The 17,918-nt window shown below is 43.5% G+C and overlaps 1 protein-coding gene across 1 annotated transcript; it reads right to left on the bottom strand.

The window, feature by feature from the left end:
- Positions 1-1,870: 1,870 nt before the first annotated feature.
- LOC124309427 (caldesmon-like) lies at positions 1,871-3,112 on the bottom strand. The gene has a single exon (XM_046773088.1). It carries the CDS (start codon positions 3,110-3,112, stop codon positions 1,871-1,873), a length of 1,242 nt encoding a protein of 413 aa, XP_046629044.1.
- Positions 3,113-17,918: the final 14,806 nt, after the last annotated feature.

Below are 17,918 nucleotides of genomic sequence, written 5' to 3'. Positions count from 1 at the left end.
AGCCCTTCCCTCACCCCTCTCCTTTCCATAGTCTCCCACAGCACCTTCCTGTTCACTGAATCAAAAGCAGCTTTCAGGTCCACAAAAAACGCCACCATCTTTCCCTTATCCTTTCCCACCTGCCTATTGATTAAATAATTAAGTACGTATATATTGTCAATGGTGCCCATGCCTTTTCTAAAACCCGTTTGGTTTTGTGGTATCAAGCCCTTTTCTTCTACCTCTCTTTCTAACCTATCCGCTAATGTCATCGCATACACCTTATATAGAGTTGGCATCAAAGTCACCGCCCTATACTCTTCTACCCTTTTCCCCTCCCCCTTCTTAACTATCGGCGCTATCAATCCCTCCCTCCAATCCTCTGGCCAGCCCTCCCCCACCCAAACTCTGTTACATGTTTTCCATATCCACTGCTCCATTTCTTCCCCCCCATACCTCCATACCTCGCTAACTATTCCATCCCCCCCTGGTGCCTTTCCATCCCTCAGCTTTCCTATCACCTTTTTAATCTCTTCCCTCTGCAGCTCCCCTTCCCCGTCCCCCTTCCTATTTACCGACTCCCCGCCTTCTATTACCTTGCTTTCTACCCCGCCTAATAATCCCATGAAATACTCCCTCCACTCCTGATCTCCTATTTCTTCATTCACCCTCTTCCACTTCTTTCTTTCCCTATTAACTATCTCCCATACCTTGCTTTCTGTCTTTGCTTCCGCTGCTTCTTTTATGAATCCCTCATTTTCTTTCTTTTTTCTCTCCTCGCATAGCCTATTATATTCCCTTCTTCCCTTTCTATACGCGTCCCCTTCTCCCTCCCCCTTTCTCCATTTCCTTAGACTCTGCCTAACTTCCGCTTTTTTTCTCCTACATTCCTCATCCCACCATCCCTTTTTCGCTTCCCTCCCCCGCCCTCCTACATCTAAGGCTCGTCTAAACTCCCTTATTCTTTTCTCTATCTCTTTCCCTACATCCACTTCTCCTATACCCTCCCATTTGACTTCTGTTCTAAACCTCATCCTACCCTCCTCCGTCCAGTCTCCTCTACTAGTTCCCCCTACTCTTTTTCCCTTCCTTGTCCTAGCCACTGCCCCCCTCAACCACACTATTACCGGGTGATGATCCGAGTCAACCCTATCCCCAATCTCTATCCTTTTGACCCTATCCCTCACCTCGATGTCTCCTATAGCGTAGTCTATCACTGTCACCCCTGCCCCTCCTACATACGTAAATTCCCCCTCCTCATCCCCCTCTATGTTCCCGTTCATTATTGCCCATCCTGTCTCCTCTAAAAATTGCACCAGCTGCCTACCTTCCGAGTTTATTTTCCTGTCCTTTGATTTCCTACTCCTACTCTCCTCCTCTCCTTCTCCCCAGCATCCTCCCCCCTCCTGCCCTGTCCTGGCATTAAAATCACCCCCCACTAACACTTTTACCCCTCCCTCTATCTCTTCTGCCCGCTTCTTCAATTCCCCTATCTTCTCTTTTAGGTCCCCATTTATGTATATTCCTACTACTACCCATTTTTCCCCCCCTACACTTATTTTCCTTGCTATCATGCCCTCTTTTACCTCTTCCCTCCCTCCCGCCCCACTTACTATCTCCCTTCTTACCCCTGACAGCATTCCGCCTATTGCTCTTCCCTTCCTATTTTTTCGCACCGCATACTGCACTTCCCATTTATACCCTACTGGCAACTTATTTCTAATCCTTTCCCACCCCTTCTTTTCTATCCATGTCTCCATTAGAAATATTACATCCCACTCCCCTAGCCCCCTCCAGAAATCTTCATCCTTTCTCGCGAGCCCCGCCACATTCCAAAAAGCTACTTTCCACCCCTCCCTTACTGTCTCGCCTACTCCCCTCTCTCTCCTCCTTATCTCCCTCCCCACCTGCCTCTGTCCCCCCCCACTACCCATTCCCCCGACTGCCTTTCACTACGTACCCTTCCCTGTGCTTCTATACTTCCCTTTTGTCTTTCCTCGCTTGCTGACCTTTCCCTATCGCTTTCCCCGACTTTTCCCCTCCCCTCCCTTTGCCCCCCTTCCCTCGCTCTCCCTGTACCATCTCTAAGCACCTCTCCTATCTCATCCCACTTCCACATTTTCCCTTCTATCCAGATCTTTGCATACCCTATTCTTACTCTGTTTCCCCTTCTCTCCTCAATAGCTGCTATCTCCCTCAACTTCCATTTCATTCTTCTCTCTGCCCAGGTGAGATCCTCGTCTATTCTCTCCTCCCTCCCTTTGAGTAGGCTTTTTCTTCCCATTACTCGCTTCTTTTGCTCCCTATTTCCTAGTCTTGCTATCCATATCCCCTTTTCTCCCCCCTTTTTCGCGCCTACCTCCCACATATCCTTTACCTCGACCTCTACCCCTATCAGCTGCAAAATCTTTTTCAACTCTTCCTTTTCTCTTCCCTTCTCAAGTCTCGCTCCTCTCACTACTATATTTCCCCTTCTTTCTTCCCTTTCTTTCCTCTCTATGGCCCACTCCATCTCTTTTAATCTATCTATTGCTACCTGCGCCACTTCCGCATTCCCCTGTACCTGCCTTTCTCCCCCTCCTTCTGCACTCATCTTTTGTAATTCTAACAGCCTCTCCTTTACCCTTTCCATCTCCCCCCCTCTCCGCTCTTCTACCTCTTCTAGTCTTTTACCTAGATCCCTTATCATTTCCTTCATCTCCCCCCTCTCTACTGCCCACTGCTCTTCCCTTCTAGTCATTTCGCCTTTAATCTTTTCCATTTCTTCCCTGATCCCCCTTCCCTGCCCTTTGACCTCCTCTAGACCTATCTTTAGCTCTTCCCTAATCAACCTTAGCATATCTTGTATACCCCCTCCCTCTGCCTTCCCTTCCTCCCCTGTCTTACCCTCCGGCGACCGGTGCACTTTCCTGCTTTTCCCAAATACTCTTTCTCTTTCCTGCAACCCGTCTACCTCCTCCTCCCCTTTTTCCCCCTCCTCCTCCCGCTTTCTCTTCCATAAGTCTAGCACCGTCGCCGATCCCAGGCTATGCCTCCTATCCCTCCCTAACGCTGCTACTGCCCCCGGCCTACCTTTCTTTTTCCCCTCCTCTTCGCTGTTCGCCCCTTCTTTTTGGCCACCCGCGTTACTCATACTCTTTCTCTCCTTCACCGCTCCCTACCTTATCTATCCGCCGCCTACCTGTCTACCCTATCCCCCTTCTTACTCCCTAGGTGTCACTGCCTCTTCCTATCTTATCCGACTCGTTGCCGTCCGCCAGCTCTTTCTGCCTAACCTCAAAACTCTCCCCCTTCTTTCTTTTTCACCCGCCCTTTCCTTCTATCCCTGCCTCCCTATTACCTTCACCCGACCTCCCGTCTATGTCTTTCCCGCTCCTTCTCTGCCCTATTTCCTTTTCTCCTCACCTTTGCTATCCTGCTAAATTCTCGCCTTTTCTCTCGCACTCTTTCGCACACCTGTCACTCACATTCAAACGGAAACGGAAGTCCGAAAGCTCTGGTGTTAAACAAATATGTACGAGGACCAAAGAACTTCAAGGCTAGCGACAGTTGGTTACATAAATGAGTAATATAGATACGAGAGTCCTAACCCCAAAGATGGCGGCGTACCGGCTGATCTTGATTCCTACCTTACCGGCAATCGGTATGTTACCACCACGATGGTAAGCCTTACCCACAAAATTGGTACCGACTATTAACACAGATGACGCTACCAGTATTTTTACCCAATTTTACCGACAGGCAGTTTGCCAATGAATTATTTGCTTGGTCGGTTGAACAGCCATTTTGATTTTTGCTTAGTCGGATGAGTAGCTATTTTGATTATTTGCTTGGTCGGATGAACAGCCGATTCGATTTTTTCATCGTCAGACAGTTTGATCATGAGATTTTTTGCTTGGTCGGATAAGCAGCCATTCTGATTTTTTCGCCGTCGGATGAGCAGACATTACACATTTTTTTATTGTTAGATGGTAAACATTTCACCGACGAAATTGCTATCTCTGATCTTACCAACAGTTGGTGTTACTAAGTGTTGCCGCAGGTTTATCGTATGTGGCGCCCCCTCCATCGCATTATCGATCAATCGATATTCCATCGATCGGCTCTGCGTGATGTTTCCAATGCTCTCCGCAAGATAGCAAGTTTTTTTTTATTTATTCTATCATGCGGTTGGGGGTGGATGTTTCAAAAAATATTTGTTGGATGCTTTGAATAGATCGTCAAATTTTTCTCACGGAATGCAGGTCGAGACCTGTGAAACAGGGTATTTTTATTGTGCGAAGGTGGTAGTGGGGGTGAAATAAATCTTTTCAAAATAGCGGTTGAATGCTTTTGAATACATCGTGAAATTTTTTTCCCACGAAACACCGGGTGGTATTGACAATAAACCAGTCTGGGGGCAAGGGGAGGGTGGGTCCATAAAAATTCCTCCCACAAAATTCTTCTCACAAAATGCGTGTCGAGACTTGTCCGATGGGAAATTGTAATGGGAGACGGGTGGTATATAAAACGTGAGCCTATTCCGATATTCACACTGTTCTCATCGCCTCTTCGCGTCGTGAATTGCTCTTACTTGTAGAGAAAATGAACTCTGATTGGAACGCAATGAATCTAACAAAAGTTAACCATGTCAGCCGCCTAGAGAATCTACCAACCAAGAAGATGTCCTGACTCGAAATTGGGAGTGTGTATGACGTCACCGGGTTACGACTGATCAAAACAATATTCGGGGTGTGTGTTCTGACGACGATCGATAGAAAATATAATGTCTTCGTACCACCAAGAATCGTGAGGGTTCTACAAGAAGATTCCGGTCAGCTGACTGAAATGTGTAATATGGCTGGGGAAAATCGTCTGCAAATAAAATACCTTGGTGGGAAATTCAACAAGTTTGAATTTTCATGCAATTAGGTGCTGTAAATAAACTTTGCGATCCCCTCAACTTCTACAAAATTCATTCGCGAGGAGATAAAAGCGGGTGTGCTGGAGATGGAATAGTCAGTCTTCTACATAACGTCTGTCAGTAAAATTGAGCACAACATTCCCACTCCTCAACATGGCGATTATCCTACACGTGCAATGTTTTATAGCCCATAACATAAAGTTTGTACCCAAGGAAGTCGCAGTCATCAACGTAAACGGGCAGGGTTTGGATTACATCATTTTCAGGCAGCCCTATGATTTGGCAAGCTTACCACTTGAATGTAGAGCTACCAATGTATGGTTGACACACAATCACCACGGAATATCATGGAATACGGGCAACAAATCTCACGTGAATGTATCGAAGATTGTGAGAAAAATGGTGGGAAATGCGTGTTACGTATACGTCAAAGGGGCGGAGAAGAAAGCATGGCTGATGGAGATCGTCGATGCTACAACGAGGGTTATTAATATGGAAGATTTGCACATTATGCCCCCTGCACTGGAAAGATTGAGGTATATGGAAGTGGCACCCTGGCATGACTTGAACCATGGATACTTGCCAGCGAATAACCTCCAGCAAGCAGCAGCGCCAGGCTCGATTTGGTATAATGACAACCCTGACTACATCCCGGCGTACAACTGCGCCTTTGAAAATGTGCAGCGACTGAGGAGTTGGTATTCGAAGGAGTGTACAAGCTCCCTCGAGAAATCCTTCCGTCTGTACAAAGAATTGGACGGTTTAAGGGCAATGATGTCCAAGGATATAACTTTTTTACCAGAAGAATTCATCTACACGTTCGCATCAAACGCCATCGATGATGTCCGGGATAAACTGTCTGAGAATACGAAGATGGATGACAAGATCGCCAGTTGCCGCAGATGCCTCCAGCATTAGGCACTAGGAACCGATGGCGATATAGCGGATGGGCCAAATCCTCTAGTAAAAGACTGCCTGGAATGCAACCGTCTGCCTAAAAAATGCTCCCAATATGCACAAAAATACCTGTAGAATTGATTACAATTATATTGTTACAAAGGGTGAAAGCACCCGTTTTGCCCCCACTTTAATGATCTAGTAGTCATCATAGATAAAAGACGTTGTGACGTGGATTTTTCCCGCTCTTCGGTCACTCGGATAAAATGACCGAGAACTTACCGCGTGCACAATAATTTGGCATCCACGATGTACCCTGGATCTAAAACAATATCGCAAAGTTTTTGTTGGGCGCCTGGCGTGATTAACACGCCTCGAAATCATTAATACGCTATTCCTCGGGCATATGCTCGATAGCTCAGTACCGCGGCGAGGGGAGGGGTAATTTTTGGAGAGAGAGAGAGACACTCGAAATATACATGCTATTTAACAAAAGTAAAATGAAATCTTATATTTCACAATAGCGGTGATACAAAACAAAAAAAAATATAATTCAAAAATCGCTCGTCGCGAGTCTAAAACTAAACATAGAATTACACGTAACCTACTCTATTTCTTACTCTGATGAGCTCGCGGCTCCCTAACTAAAACGTCACTCGACGATCGCAAAATCCTCATACGCAATTCTCAATTCGCAAATTCGCCATTTGTTCTCTATGGCGATTACTGCTCGAAACGAAACTAAAACTAATTATTCGACGGTGCGCCGTCAGGTCTCGCAACTTAAAACACCATGCTCAAACTTCTCGTCTCAACTGCTGCGCAACGCAACGGCAATTTCGACTATACATCGCCTAACCTCGACTAAACACTATCTTAACTAAACGTAAACTTAACTAAGCGCAAGCACCACTACATTTAACTTCAACTATACACAAGCTCAAAGTAACTCAACTCAACCTACATTATCTTAACTAACGGGTACGGAACTCAATGCAGGCGCAACTAAACACAACCTAAACTATACGCAATCGCAACGCATCCGAACTTAATTCTTTTCAAAATCCTCCAAAACGTTACCCGCTAATCCGAGCAGTCCAATTCGGCACTTCCCGACCTACTCGAGAGGTGACACAAAAAAAAAAACGATAACGCGGCTCGACCCGGTACAGCGAAATTCGGCTATACTTGATTTCACTAACGAGAAAGATTCAACTGAAACCCGTGACTCTACTCAACTTTTTCAGAAACTCAGAATTTACTTTACTCTAACTCACGTACTCAGGCTACGGTCATCAAGCAGGAGAATCGGCAAAAGAATTTCGAGTACTTTTCTACAACGCAAATCCAAAACGGCTATCCGTTACTCGGCAAGCCTTTTCGCAATTATGCTCGAAATTCAATCGCGGGGATAGAAGCAGCGCTTACCTTCTACATCCTTGCCACCCCCTTTCCATTCCCCTCGCGATTTTTGGGCGACTCCATTGCTTCGCGGAACTCCCCCCAAAACGTGACTACTAATCACGACCGCCAGAACTAGAGAGCTTTCAAAAACCTACCACCTGCCGCAACACGGATCTCGATACGCCATCCCACACGTGACGTCATACCCCCAAGAATACGCAATAATCGATCCGTCATCGATTTCGTCGATCGCGCAACTCGACGCGCACCTTCGATAGCATCGCTGCGCAGAACTTAAAGCTAGCTCGCAATCTCGTCCTCCGCGCAGCTCCATGACGTCTTGGCGGTGAGCGTGGTGCTCCCTCGTCGCTAGTGGTCCATCGCAAGTTCGCCGGTCAATTGTTGGCGGGGTGAAGGGGAAGAGGCTGCGGCGCGCCGGCCGCCAGCGGGAATCGCGTCCACCTTGGATTCCCGCGATGCGGGGATCTGCGTCGGCACCCCCTCCGCAGCCTTGACATCCTTCCTTCGCAATTGTCGCTAGTCCGCCACTTCGCACTTTCCTCGAATTTGGTGTCGACTTCTTGCTTGATGCCGTTGTAGCTCGAAAAATAAAAAAACAAAAAAAAACTGAAATATCTTACGCTGGTCGCTAAAGTGTCCCCTCTCGTAGTTTCGGATGCGTGACTCTAGTCCTGGCGCTCTTTTCCAAAAACTTCGCGACTCAATTTCGGAAATTCCTAAATTTTTGGTTCCGCCCAGGGTTCAAGGAGCCCCTTGTAACGGGCATCAAAAATGCCACGTTACAACGTTTATAAACCTCTTATGTCTTTCAAAAGAATAAAGTTGCTGCGTCAACCAACATTATTGTGAAAACAGTGTTGAAGATTGAAATTTGAAAAACTGGTAAATTCGAAAAATTAACGACGGAGCCAGGAATCGAACCTGGTATCTAGCGATGCTTTACCGGATTCTTACTTCACTAGACCACCTAGCCGCCCTGACTCTGATATCATTAATTCTTCTCATCACCAGTAAGTTGAAATTTGTTTTCTTGTGCTGTTGTATGTGTGAATATCAAGTGTTCTTTCTCTTCGAGCACAACTGTAAGAATGTCTGTGAGTGTGTTTACATTTTGGGAACTTACGCTTCTGATGCGAAGCCCGTAAGACAGTCAATGACCGTCTAATAATTGAAATGCGGATATGCATTATCAATATTAACATTAATCACGAGGCCTTTTCATTGTTGAAGATATAAATTTGAAAAACTGGTAAATTCAGAAAATTAACGACGGAGCCAGGAATCGAACCTGGTATCTAGCGATGCTTTACCGGAGCCTTACTCCACTAGACCACCTAGCTGCCCTGACTCTGATGTCGTTAATTCTTCTCATCACCAGTAAGTTCAAATTTGTTTTCTTGTGCTGTTGTATGTGTGAATATAAAGTGTTCTTCCTCTTCGATTATTGTAAAAACAGTCGTGTTTCAGACTTTAAACGAGAAACACATATCACGCAATTAAAGCATTTTCACAACATTTTCTTCACGCTCTTGATTTTTGACTTGATAATTAAACTCGCGGATCCATATTTATTTCCGTAACGTCAAAGTACGTTACATTGGTGTCAGAAGCGGGATCTTGAGTTTCTTTTCAATCGAGTCAATTCAGTGCGCGAACTTTAATTATGAGCAATAGTCGTATGACGCGCTCACGTCGAAGGGTAAGTAGCGGAGAAGAACCTTTCATTATGGAGAATCCGCGGATCCCTGAAACGATTCCGTCACCTTCAGTGGACCCTCTTCCAATTCCTTCGACGGTCTCTCAGATTGATCTGCTGAAGATCATCTCCCGAAAACAAGAAGCCGCTGAACGTCAACAACAGCAACTTCTTCAGCTGCTTCTTGGTCAACAAGAACAACGAGAAAAAGAGTTGGAGCAGCGGAGGCTTGATAGAGAAGCTCAAGAACGATCCGAGACCAGTCTTCATGAACTGTTCCGGACGACTGTGGCAGCTCTTCAGGCTGTTCATTAGGTGAACGGCTCAGGAGAACCGGCTGTCACCCCTCAAGGTTCCGGAGTCGTTACTCCGCTTCCCTCTCCTGTTGCCTCTCCTGTTCCCGTTCCCGCTGTTCGGCAGGTCCAACATCCAGGACGGTTCCAGGATGTACGAGACTCAAGGTCTGTGCCTTTTATTATGGAAATAGATGAATCCCCAATTGGTAGAACAACAGTTAATAATGAGGTTGGCTTTTCCGAGCCTCTGCCTCAGGTTCAACCTCGTTATTCCCATTTCAGTCAATTAAACAATATAAGATTTCCTGGGGTTGCTTCTCAAATTAACGAGAAACCCTTTTATCCTTTAAAACCGCCAATTTTTGATGAAAAGATTCCATGGGCAGATTATGAACGTCAATTTAATACTATTGCAAAGCATAACCAGTGGGACTCCGCCATGAGGGCCCACAGCCTTGCCTCTTGTCTTCGAACGCCGGCTTTGAATGTTTTAACGGCATTATCTGAAGAAGAAATTTCCGATTATGAAAAACTTAGCTCCGCGCTTAAATTAAGATACGGAAATGACCATCTGACAAAATTGTACACAGCTCGATTACAGACTAGAAGACAAGGACGAGACGAAGACCTAGCGTCACTTAGCCAAGATATTGAACGGCTTTCTCGTGTAGCTTTGCCAGATCACGAGCCGTCTCGTAATTTATTAGCGACACAAGCTTTCTTAAACGCAATCAATGATCCAGAAATTGAAATGGCCGTCGGGACATCGGGTCTCACTTCTTTACGGGAGGCGACGGCCAAAGCCCTTGAGGTGGAGGCAATGCGAAAACAATATTTCGGGTTGAGCAAGCTTCGTCGGATTGAGGTGTCCAAAAACACCTCAGATAGACGAAGTTTTGAACACTCGGAGGACCCAACGCCTCAAAATTATAGAAATAAAAATAACAATAGTAATTTTAAACCAAGAAATCGAGGTTCTTTTCAAAACCAGAAAAACAAGCGCATAATTAAGAACGCGGTCATGATAAGTCAAACTGGCTTGACTTGTATATTTTGTAAAAAAACAGGCCATCACGCCAATCATTGTTTTCCAATTAAAAAAATTAGTGGAGAACTGATGCAGGGCTCGAATCCAAACTCTTATAATTGGCGTCAGAAAAATATAGAAGTAGGGGAAGCAAATCCTCGGTCGAGTTCTTCAAGAGGAACTCACCCAAAAAACTAATTCCAGATGATTTGTCGGGGCGAAAATCATCGCAGATTGTTAGGAGTGAAAGACCTCTTAGAAAACAGTTTTTAATTAGAAGTCTACGACAGTCTGGTCTTTACGCGCGCGGTACTGTAAATGGCGTCGATTGTTTATGGGTAATAGACACCGGCGCGGAAGTAACCGTAGTTCGATCGGATTTCTTTAAATCCGCTGACCAGATTGTTCCCTCTTTATCTCTGCGAACAGCCACTGGAGAGACGACCCCGGTTTTGAGACAGGTTACTGTCCAAATTAACCTTTTTGGGTGTATCGACTCTCCACATAAGGTTTTTATAGCAGATATAGAGAATGAAGGTATTTTGGGAATAGACTTTCTGACAGCTCATAACTGTGTTATCTCGACCAAGAGAAATTCACTAGCTTCAAACAATCGCGAAATAACTCTTTGTACGAATAGAAATGGAATTTATTGGACTCCTCCTAGAATTCGGGAAATAGAACTTTCAGAGGATGATTTTCAACAACATTTTCCTTTAGATTTACGGAGCCTTGTTGGGAAATCTTCGATTTCGTTCAATTCAGCTCAGGTAGAATCATTTAAATCTCTTTTGCTAGAATTTATAGATTCTTTCGCCAAAGATAGTGGTGATAAGGGCCGATGTACTTCTGTCAAGCACAAGATCGACGTCGGAGAGAGTTCACCAATAAAACAAGCTCCTCGAAGACTCGCTCTCAACGCCCGAGAAGAGGTGAAGAAGCTTGTAGAGGACATGTTAATGAACGATGTGATTGAACCATCGTCTAGTCCCTGGGCTTCACCAATCGTCCTTGTTAACAAAAAGGACGGATCCAAACGGTTTTGTATCGATTACAGGAAGCTGAACGATATGACGAAGAAAAATTCTTACCCTCTACCCAGAATCGACGAGACACTCGACCTGATAGCTGGTGCACCTTGGTTCAGCACCATAGATCTTCAGGGTGGATACTGGCAGGTCGAAATGGATCCTCTAGATAAAGAAAAAACAGCTTTTGTTACGGGTTTAGGAGGATTATGGCAGTTCAAGGTTATGCCGTTTGGTTTAAGTAATGCCCCGGCTACCTTTGAACGAATGATGGAGGCTGTTCTCCATGGGCTCACTGGTAAAATATGCCTCATCTATTCAGACGATATAATCGTTTTTGGCAAGAACTTTGAAGAAGAAGTTCAAAATCTCAGACAAGTCTTCGCTAGGCTGAAGCAAGCAGGCCTAAAAATGAGCCCGAAAAAATGCCATCTGTTCCAGAAAGAAGTAGGCTTCCTCGGACATATCGTCTCAGCACAAGGTGTGAAGACCGACCCATCCAAAATCGAGAAGGTTTCTTCTTGACCGACACCTAAGAATGAAGGACAAATTCAAAGCTTTTTAGGCCTTTGTTCGTATTACAGAAGATTTGTAAAAGGTTTCGCTAGTATAGCTAAACCTCTCCATCACTTGACCGGAATCAAGATTCTTTTTGACTGGATCCCAGAATGCGAAGAGGCTTTCAAGAAATTGAAAGAAAATCTTATTTCTTCGCCGATTTTAGCTTATCCAGAGGTCGAACTTCCTTTTATTTTAGATACGGATGCCTCTCTTTCAGAAATAGGCGGGGTTCTGTCACAAATTCAGGGAGGTCGGGAGAGAGTAATAAGCTATTTCAGCAGAGTTTTGAATAAAACCGAGAGGAATTATTGTGTCACTCGTAGAGAACTTTTAGGTGTTGTTAAGATCGTAGTACATTTTCACCATTATCTGTACGGCAGGAGATTGTTGATACGTACAGATCATCCTTCTCTCAGGTGACTACTTTCGTTTAAATCTCCCGAAGGTCAGGTAGCTAGATGGATAGAAAGGCTCGGTCGGTACGATTTTGATATTCGTCATCGAGCAGAAATTCATCATGGAAACGCCGATGCTCTCTCTCGAAGACCCTGCGCGGAAATGCCAGAGTGTAAACAGTGTGCCCGATTGGAGAAAAACCGTGACCCCTCTCTTATAATACGGAAGATTTCTTTCGAAAATAACCAGGAGGAATGGAGAAAATCGCAACAAGAGGACGACGCTTTGAATCAAGTGAAGTCTTGGAAAGAAGCAGAAACTCGCCCGGACTGGCAGGATATATCTTTAGCCGAGCCAGATTCAAAAATTTATTGGGCTTAATGGGACTCTATCCTTTTAATTGATGGAATTTTATACCGAAAATGGGAATCTGCAGACTTGAAAGAAATCAGTTGGCAACTTTTGGTTCCCAAGTCACGAGTTCCGGAGATTCTTGCTCTTCATCATGATCCTCCTACAGGCGGACACTTCGCTTCAAATAAAACTCTGGGCAGAATTCGCAACTTCTACTTTTGGCCCCGTTGCCGGATGGACGTTGAAGATTGGTGTCGAAGATGTCGAATCTGCACGGAAAAGAAAGGACCTCGAGCGAAAGGACAAAGCTCTCTTCAAATTTACAACGTGGGAGCTCCATTTGAAAGGACAGCGATGGACATTCTCGGACCTCTCCCGATAACCCATTCTGGAAATAAATATGCTTTGGTTATTGCTGATTATTTTACTAAGTGGCCTGAAGTGGTCCCTCTCTCTAATCAAGAAGCCTCCACTGTAGCACAGGCATTCGTTAAAGAGTTTATTTGTAGACACGGAGTTTCTCTAGAACTTCATACTGATGAAGGCCGAAATTTTGAGTCAACCTTAATGAAAGAGGTCACCCAGATTTTAGGGGTAAGAAAAATTCGTACGACTCCTCAGCATCCGCAATATGACGGCATGATAGAGCGTCTGAATCGATCCTTGCTACAGTTTTTGTCGTCCTTCGTAGAGCAGAATCAGAGAGACTGGGACTCCTGGATCGCTTTTTTCCTCTTATCTCACAGATCTGCGATTCATGAGACGACGAAGCAGACGCCGGACCTCTTGCTCACTGGAAGAAATCTTTAACTTCCGTGAGATTTAGAGAAGGGCCCTGTTCCAGTGCAAAGACAGCATCAAACAGATTACGCCTCTTTCTTGCAACAACGTTTAGAAGAAATTCATCACTTTGCTAGGAGTAGAATTTCTATGGCTTCGGACAAATGAAAAACTCGTTATTATATTTGAGCCAGAGATTCAAAATTTAATCCTGGAGATTCTGTCTGGCTCTTTCAACCCCGAAGACAGAAAGGACGATGTCCAAAACTACAAAGAAATTGGAAAGGCCCTTACTTAGTGGTTAGCCGGATGAATGATGTTGTTCATAGAATCCGAAGATCTCCTCATTTAAGTCAGAAAGTGGTACACCTGGATCGTCTTGCTCCTTTTGAAGAAGATCAACCTGGAACAGTCTCTTCAAGACCAGGAACATCCTTCGAGGTTAGATCTTCAAACGAACACCCTTGACGACTGTGATCGAGTTGACCTTCCTTACAGTCAGTCATCGATTGGGAGAAGAATTTGCCTTTTGGAATTCATTTGAGTAAAACTCGACCGCTTACGATTATTATCGAAGGAAATATCGGATGCGGAAAAACAACTTTCACCAAGAGGTTTTTAGCAGATCGCCAGGTCTGTATACTTTTAGAACCTCTTGAGGAATATCGAGGTGTAGCTGGAATTAATCTTCTAGATTTGATGTATCAGGACCCAGATCGTTATTGCTATTATTTTCAGCATTTCGCTCAAATGGTTATGTCAGATAGACATCTGCAGACGACTTCATTGCCTGTAAAGGTGATGGAAAGATCGATATTCAGTAGCAATTGTTTTGTAGAAGCTCGTCGAAGGTTAGGTAATTTTCGCGACTTCGAATCTCATTTAATGATGAAAAATTTCGTTCTTCTCATTCGCTCGTCTGAGCTCAGAGTAGATTTGATTGTTTATTTGCGAGTTTCCCCAGAAACTTCTTTTGCTCGAGTTAGTTCCCGTTCTCGTGAGGAGGAATCGAGCATTTCTTCAGAGCTACTCAGAACTATTCATGAGGTTCATGAAGATTGGCTAGTAAAACAAACCTTTTCTTATTTATCGGCTCCTGTCTTGGTTATTAATGCAGAAGCTACGGCCGATCAAGTTTTGAAAGATTTTTGTACTTCCTTGACATGTGGAAGTTAACCTATACTTGCTTTATTAAGGCTTTGAAGTTGTTTGTTTTGAAATGATCTTTTGTTTTCCTAAGAGTTTTGTTTCCTTCTAGAAACTTCTTCTCTGGAGTCGAGTTTTGTGTCGGATAGGCTTTGGTTTATTGATGTGAAAAGAGCCACGATTATTTTTCGAGGTCTATGAGCGATTGCTTGATTTTCACATTTCATTAATCTCAAGTGTCAGTTTTTGTGAGTACTTTTTCAGGTTACTTGACACAGCCTTTTCCCATCCAATCTTCCCCCGATTCCTGAGGATGACTGGTGGTCTTATTTTGAAAACGGACGCAGAAATGATTCAGATGAGATCGTTTCTTTTCTTTTGAATACATATTTAATTTATTCTATTCGTGTATTCTCCCAAATTCACTCAGTGAATTTGAATTGTTATACCATCACTCACATTTGTCCTTCCAAAACTCTAGGATGAGCTGTTTTTTAAGAAGATTAGGATCAGTCACCCATCTACTTCCTCATTTCCTATGAAAAGGAGTCTGGTTTTATTCCGTTTGGTCCTGGAATTTTCGGTTCCCGCCTCGATGTTTTCACCCGAACCTGTTTCGTTTGGGCAATCCTTCAAGAAGAGGATTTCTTTCGACATCGATCTGGACCAATGCTGATAACTTTGAATTCATGAAGCCACACAACACTCAGTAACACTAACCTTTATAAAACAAGGCACATAAATTTTTGAAATTATTTAACGCTCAACTATCTGCTAAGGTTTTCTGTGGTTTACCTTGAGGCTGTGGGCAAATGCCAGATAGTCAAAAAGGGAGTCTTTGAATTTTTAGAGCCACAGCTCCAACTCACCTTTGAGCACTGACTGCTAGATCACTTTTATAATTGTTTTATCTTTCCCGAGTCGGGACGACTCTTTTCCTCGGGGGAGGGGAGTAGTGTTACAAAGGGTGAAATCACCCGTTTTGCCCCCTCTTTAATGATCTAGCAGTCATCATAGATAAAAGATGTTTATAAACCTCTTATGTCTTTCAAAAGAATAAGGTTGCTGCGTCAACCAACATTATTGTGATAACAGTCTTGTTCCAGACTCTAAACGAGAAACACATATTACGCAATTAAAGCATTTTCACAACATTTTATTCACGCTCTTGATTTTTGACTTGATAATTAAACTCGCGGATCCATATTTATTTCCGTAACGTCAAAGTAGGTTACAATATTATAGTTTACACATAGAATTAAAATGGAATACTCAATAAAATTATTTACCCATCTAGGAAATAGAATTTATTACAATATATATCCTAGTTTATACATAGAATTAAACATGAATTCATTTACATAAAAGTGATACAACTATGTATGTATCTTCATAAGTGTTATCTGTTCTTTTCATTTGAATTTATCTAATCGGAAGGGTAAAAATATTATAAATTTTATTTGCAATGAAATACACGATGAATCATTGTAAATTTTATTCTCCAATATAATCCTCATTATCATATACATTCTATAAAGTACTCGCAAACGTAGAAACTTGTTGAAGTCTTCGGGTTTTCCTATGAGAACCTTTTTCTTCACAACTCACTTTGCTGAACGCTTGATTCCGCACGAGAGATTTTTCAAAATACTCGAGAAGTTTCAAACTGCTATTCAAATTTTCATGAAAGGAGACACACCCGTCCTCCTCCAAGCAAAAACCCGCCAGCCAATCATTCGTGGGGTGTACACCACGTGACATACAGACAAAAATGTAACGCGAGGGGCAGTATAAGCTTAGAGAAAATTTTCTTAAGAGCTCACCACCTGCTTTTCGTTCATCGATTTTTCCCATCACATGCCCCATGCTGATTAACGAATCATAAAACCCAAAAACTGTATGTGCACATTCTCACGCGAAACACTGCTCGCTACCTGCTTTTCATTCACCGATTTTTCTTATCACATGTCCCACGCTGATTAACGAGTCGTCAAATCCAAAAACTGTATGTACACAAACCATTCGGTCAAGAGTGGGCAAGACAAGATTCTTTTTACGCCAAACACTGCTGGCTACCTGCTTTTCGCTTATCGATTTTTCCCATCACATGTCCGCATACTGTTTAGGGTTAGGGTGTGCAGGCTCAGACCTTTTCGCCATCAAAATTTTTGATTCTTCGATAGCGGAGGTGGTACAAAGCTTGGACCCCTCACCACCACACCCAAACTCTTGCGATCTATCGGCCTATACATAAGCTCAACGCCTCCAATGCAGACTCATCGGTCCTACACGATACGTGCAAGTCAAAAGTTATACAAAGTTCTGTTTATATCAACGTTGAAGTCATGGCCACTAAAACATACTAAAATCTCGTAAAAATAATGGAGAACGCACGCGATTTGTTAGGCGAGCTGCATCCCGAGCAGGAAAATGACGAAATCTTCAAGCACTGGATTGGCGTTGGAATGGAGAATCTCCAATTGCTGCGTGATGTTTCAAAGCGCCCGAGAACGAGCATAGGTGCGAAACTGCAAATTCAGCATGCAATCACGCTCGTACAATCCTGGATAGCAAAGATTGGGCAACAACTGCGGCAGCGACGCCGTGGTGATGGGTGCTAATATCAGCAGTCCTGCATTACATAAAACTGTGCATTATATGAAAAGAAAATACACACAACAAAAAGAGAAGGAGAGAATAGTGCAAGTGGTAATGGATATTCAAACATAACGAAACTGCGATTCATAGGAAATCACAAACATAGATTTCAAGTATTTATACAGTTGTAAAAAGTACATGAAAAAAAAAAAAATATTTATGGATTCTGATTGCAATAGTGAAAGCAAGCGCTGTAGAATATATGTATTGCAAAAACTTTCTACCTAAATGATTGTCAAATGTTGACAACTACTTGCCGAGTTTTGTAAATCGATATTAAATTTTTTACACTAGACGAGACATGTAGTGAACAATTGACGATTTATTATTTACCGTGTATAATAGGACGTATTATTTTTTGTGTATTATTGCACTATATTTATTATTAGTTATTTCTTTCTGTAACAATTGATTTTTTTTAACGTACAGTGAGACGACGTCGATGGTGCTCTTGCCAACCGGATCTGAATTGGAGTTGTCACAAATCTCCGGCATAAGAATTTGGAAACCTTTTTGGACGACGCGCAGCAGATCATCGTTGAGCGATTGAGGCTGGTACTGCGCGAGGAGGGAAATGTGAAGGTTAACCTCACATTATCGTGCAAATTTGAAAACACAAAGCACGATGGGATTGCGGAAGAAGTTAAAAGCTTCAACACCTCCAACACCGCGATCCTCCCCTCGAGCGATATAGACGGTTGGTTTACACGCGCAAGGAACGATCTGCATGTAAAGGTTGAAGATTTTGAACAACGCGATTCTGGGTGAAGCA

Source organism: Neodiprion virginianus, chromosome 7 (assembly GCF_021901495.1).
Source record: "Neodiprion virginianus isolate iyNeoVirg1 chromosome 7, iyNeoVirg1.1, whole genome shotgun sequence".
Lineage (NCBI taxonomy): Eukaryota > Metazoa > Arthropoda > Insecta > Hymenoptera > Diprionidae > Neodiprion > Neodiprion virginianus.
This window is presented reverse-complemented; position numbering and strand designations above follow the sequence as displayed.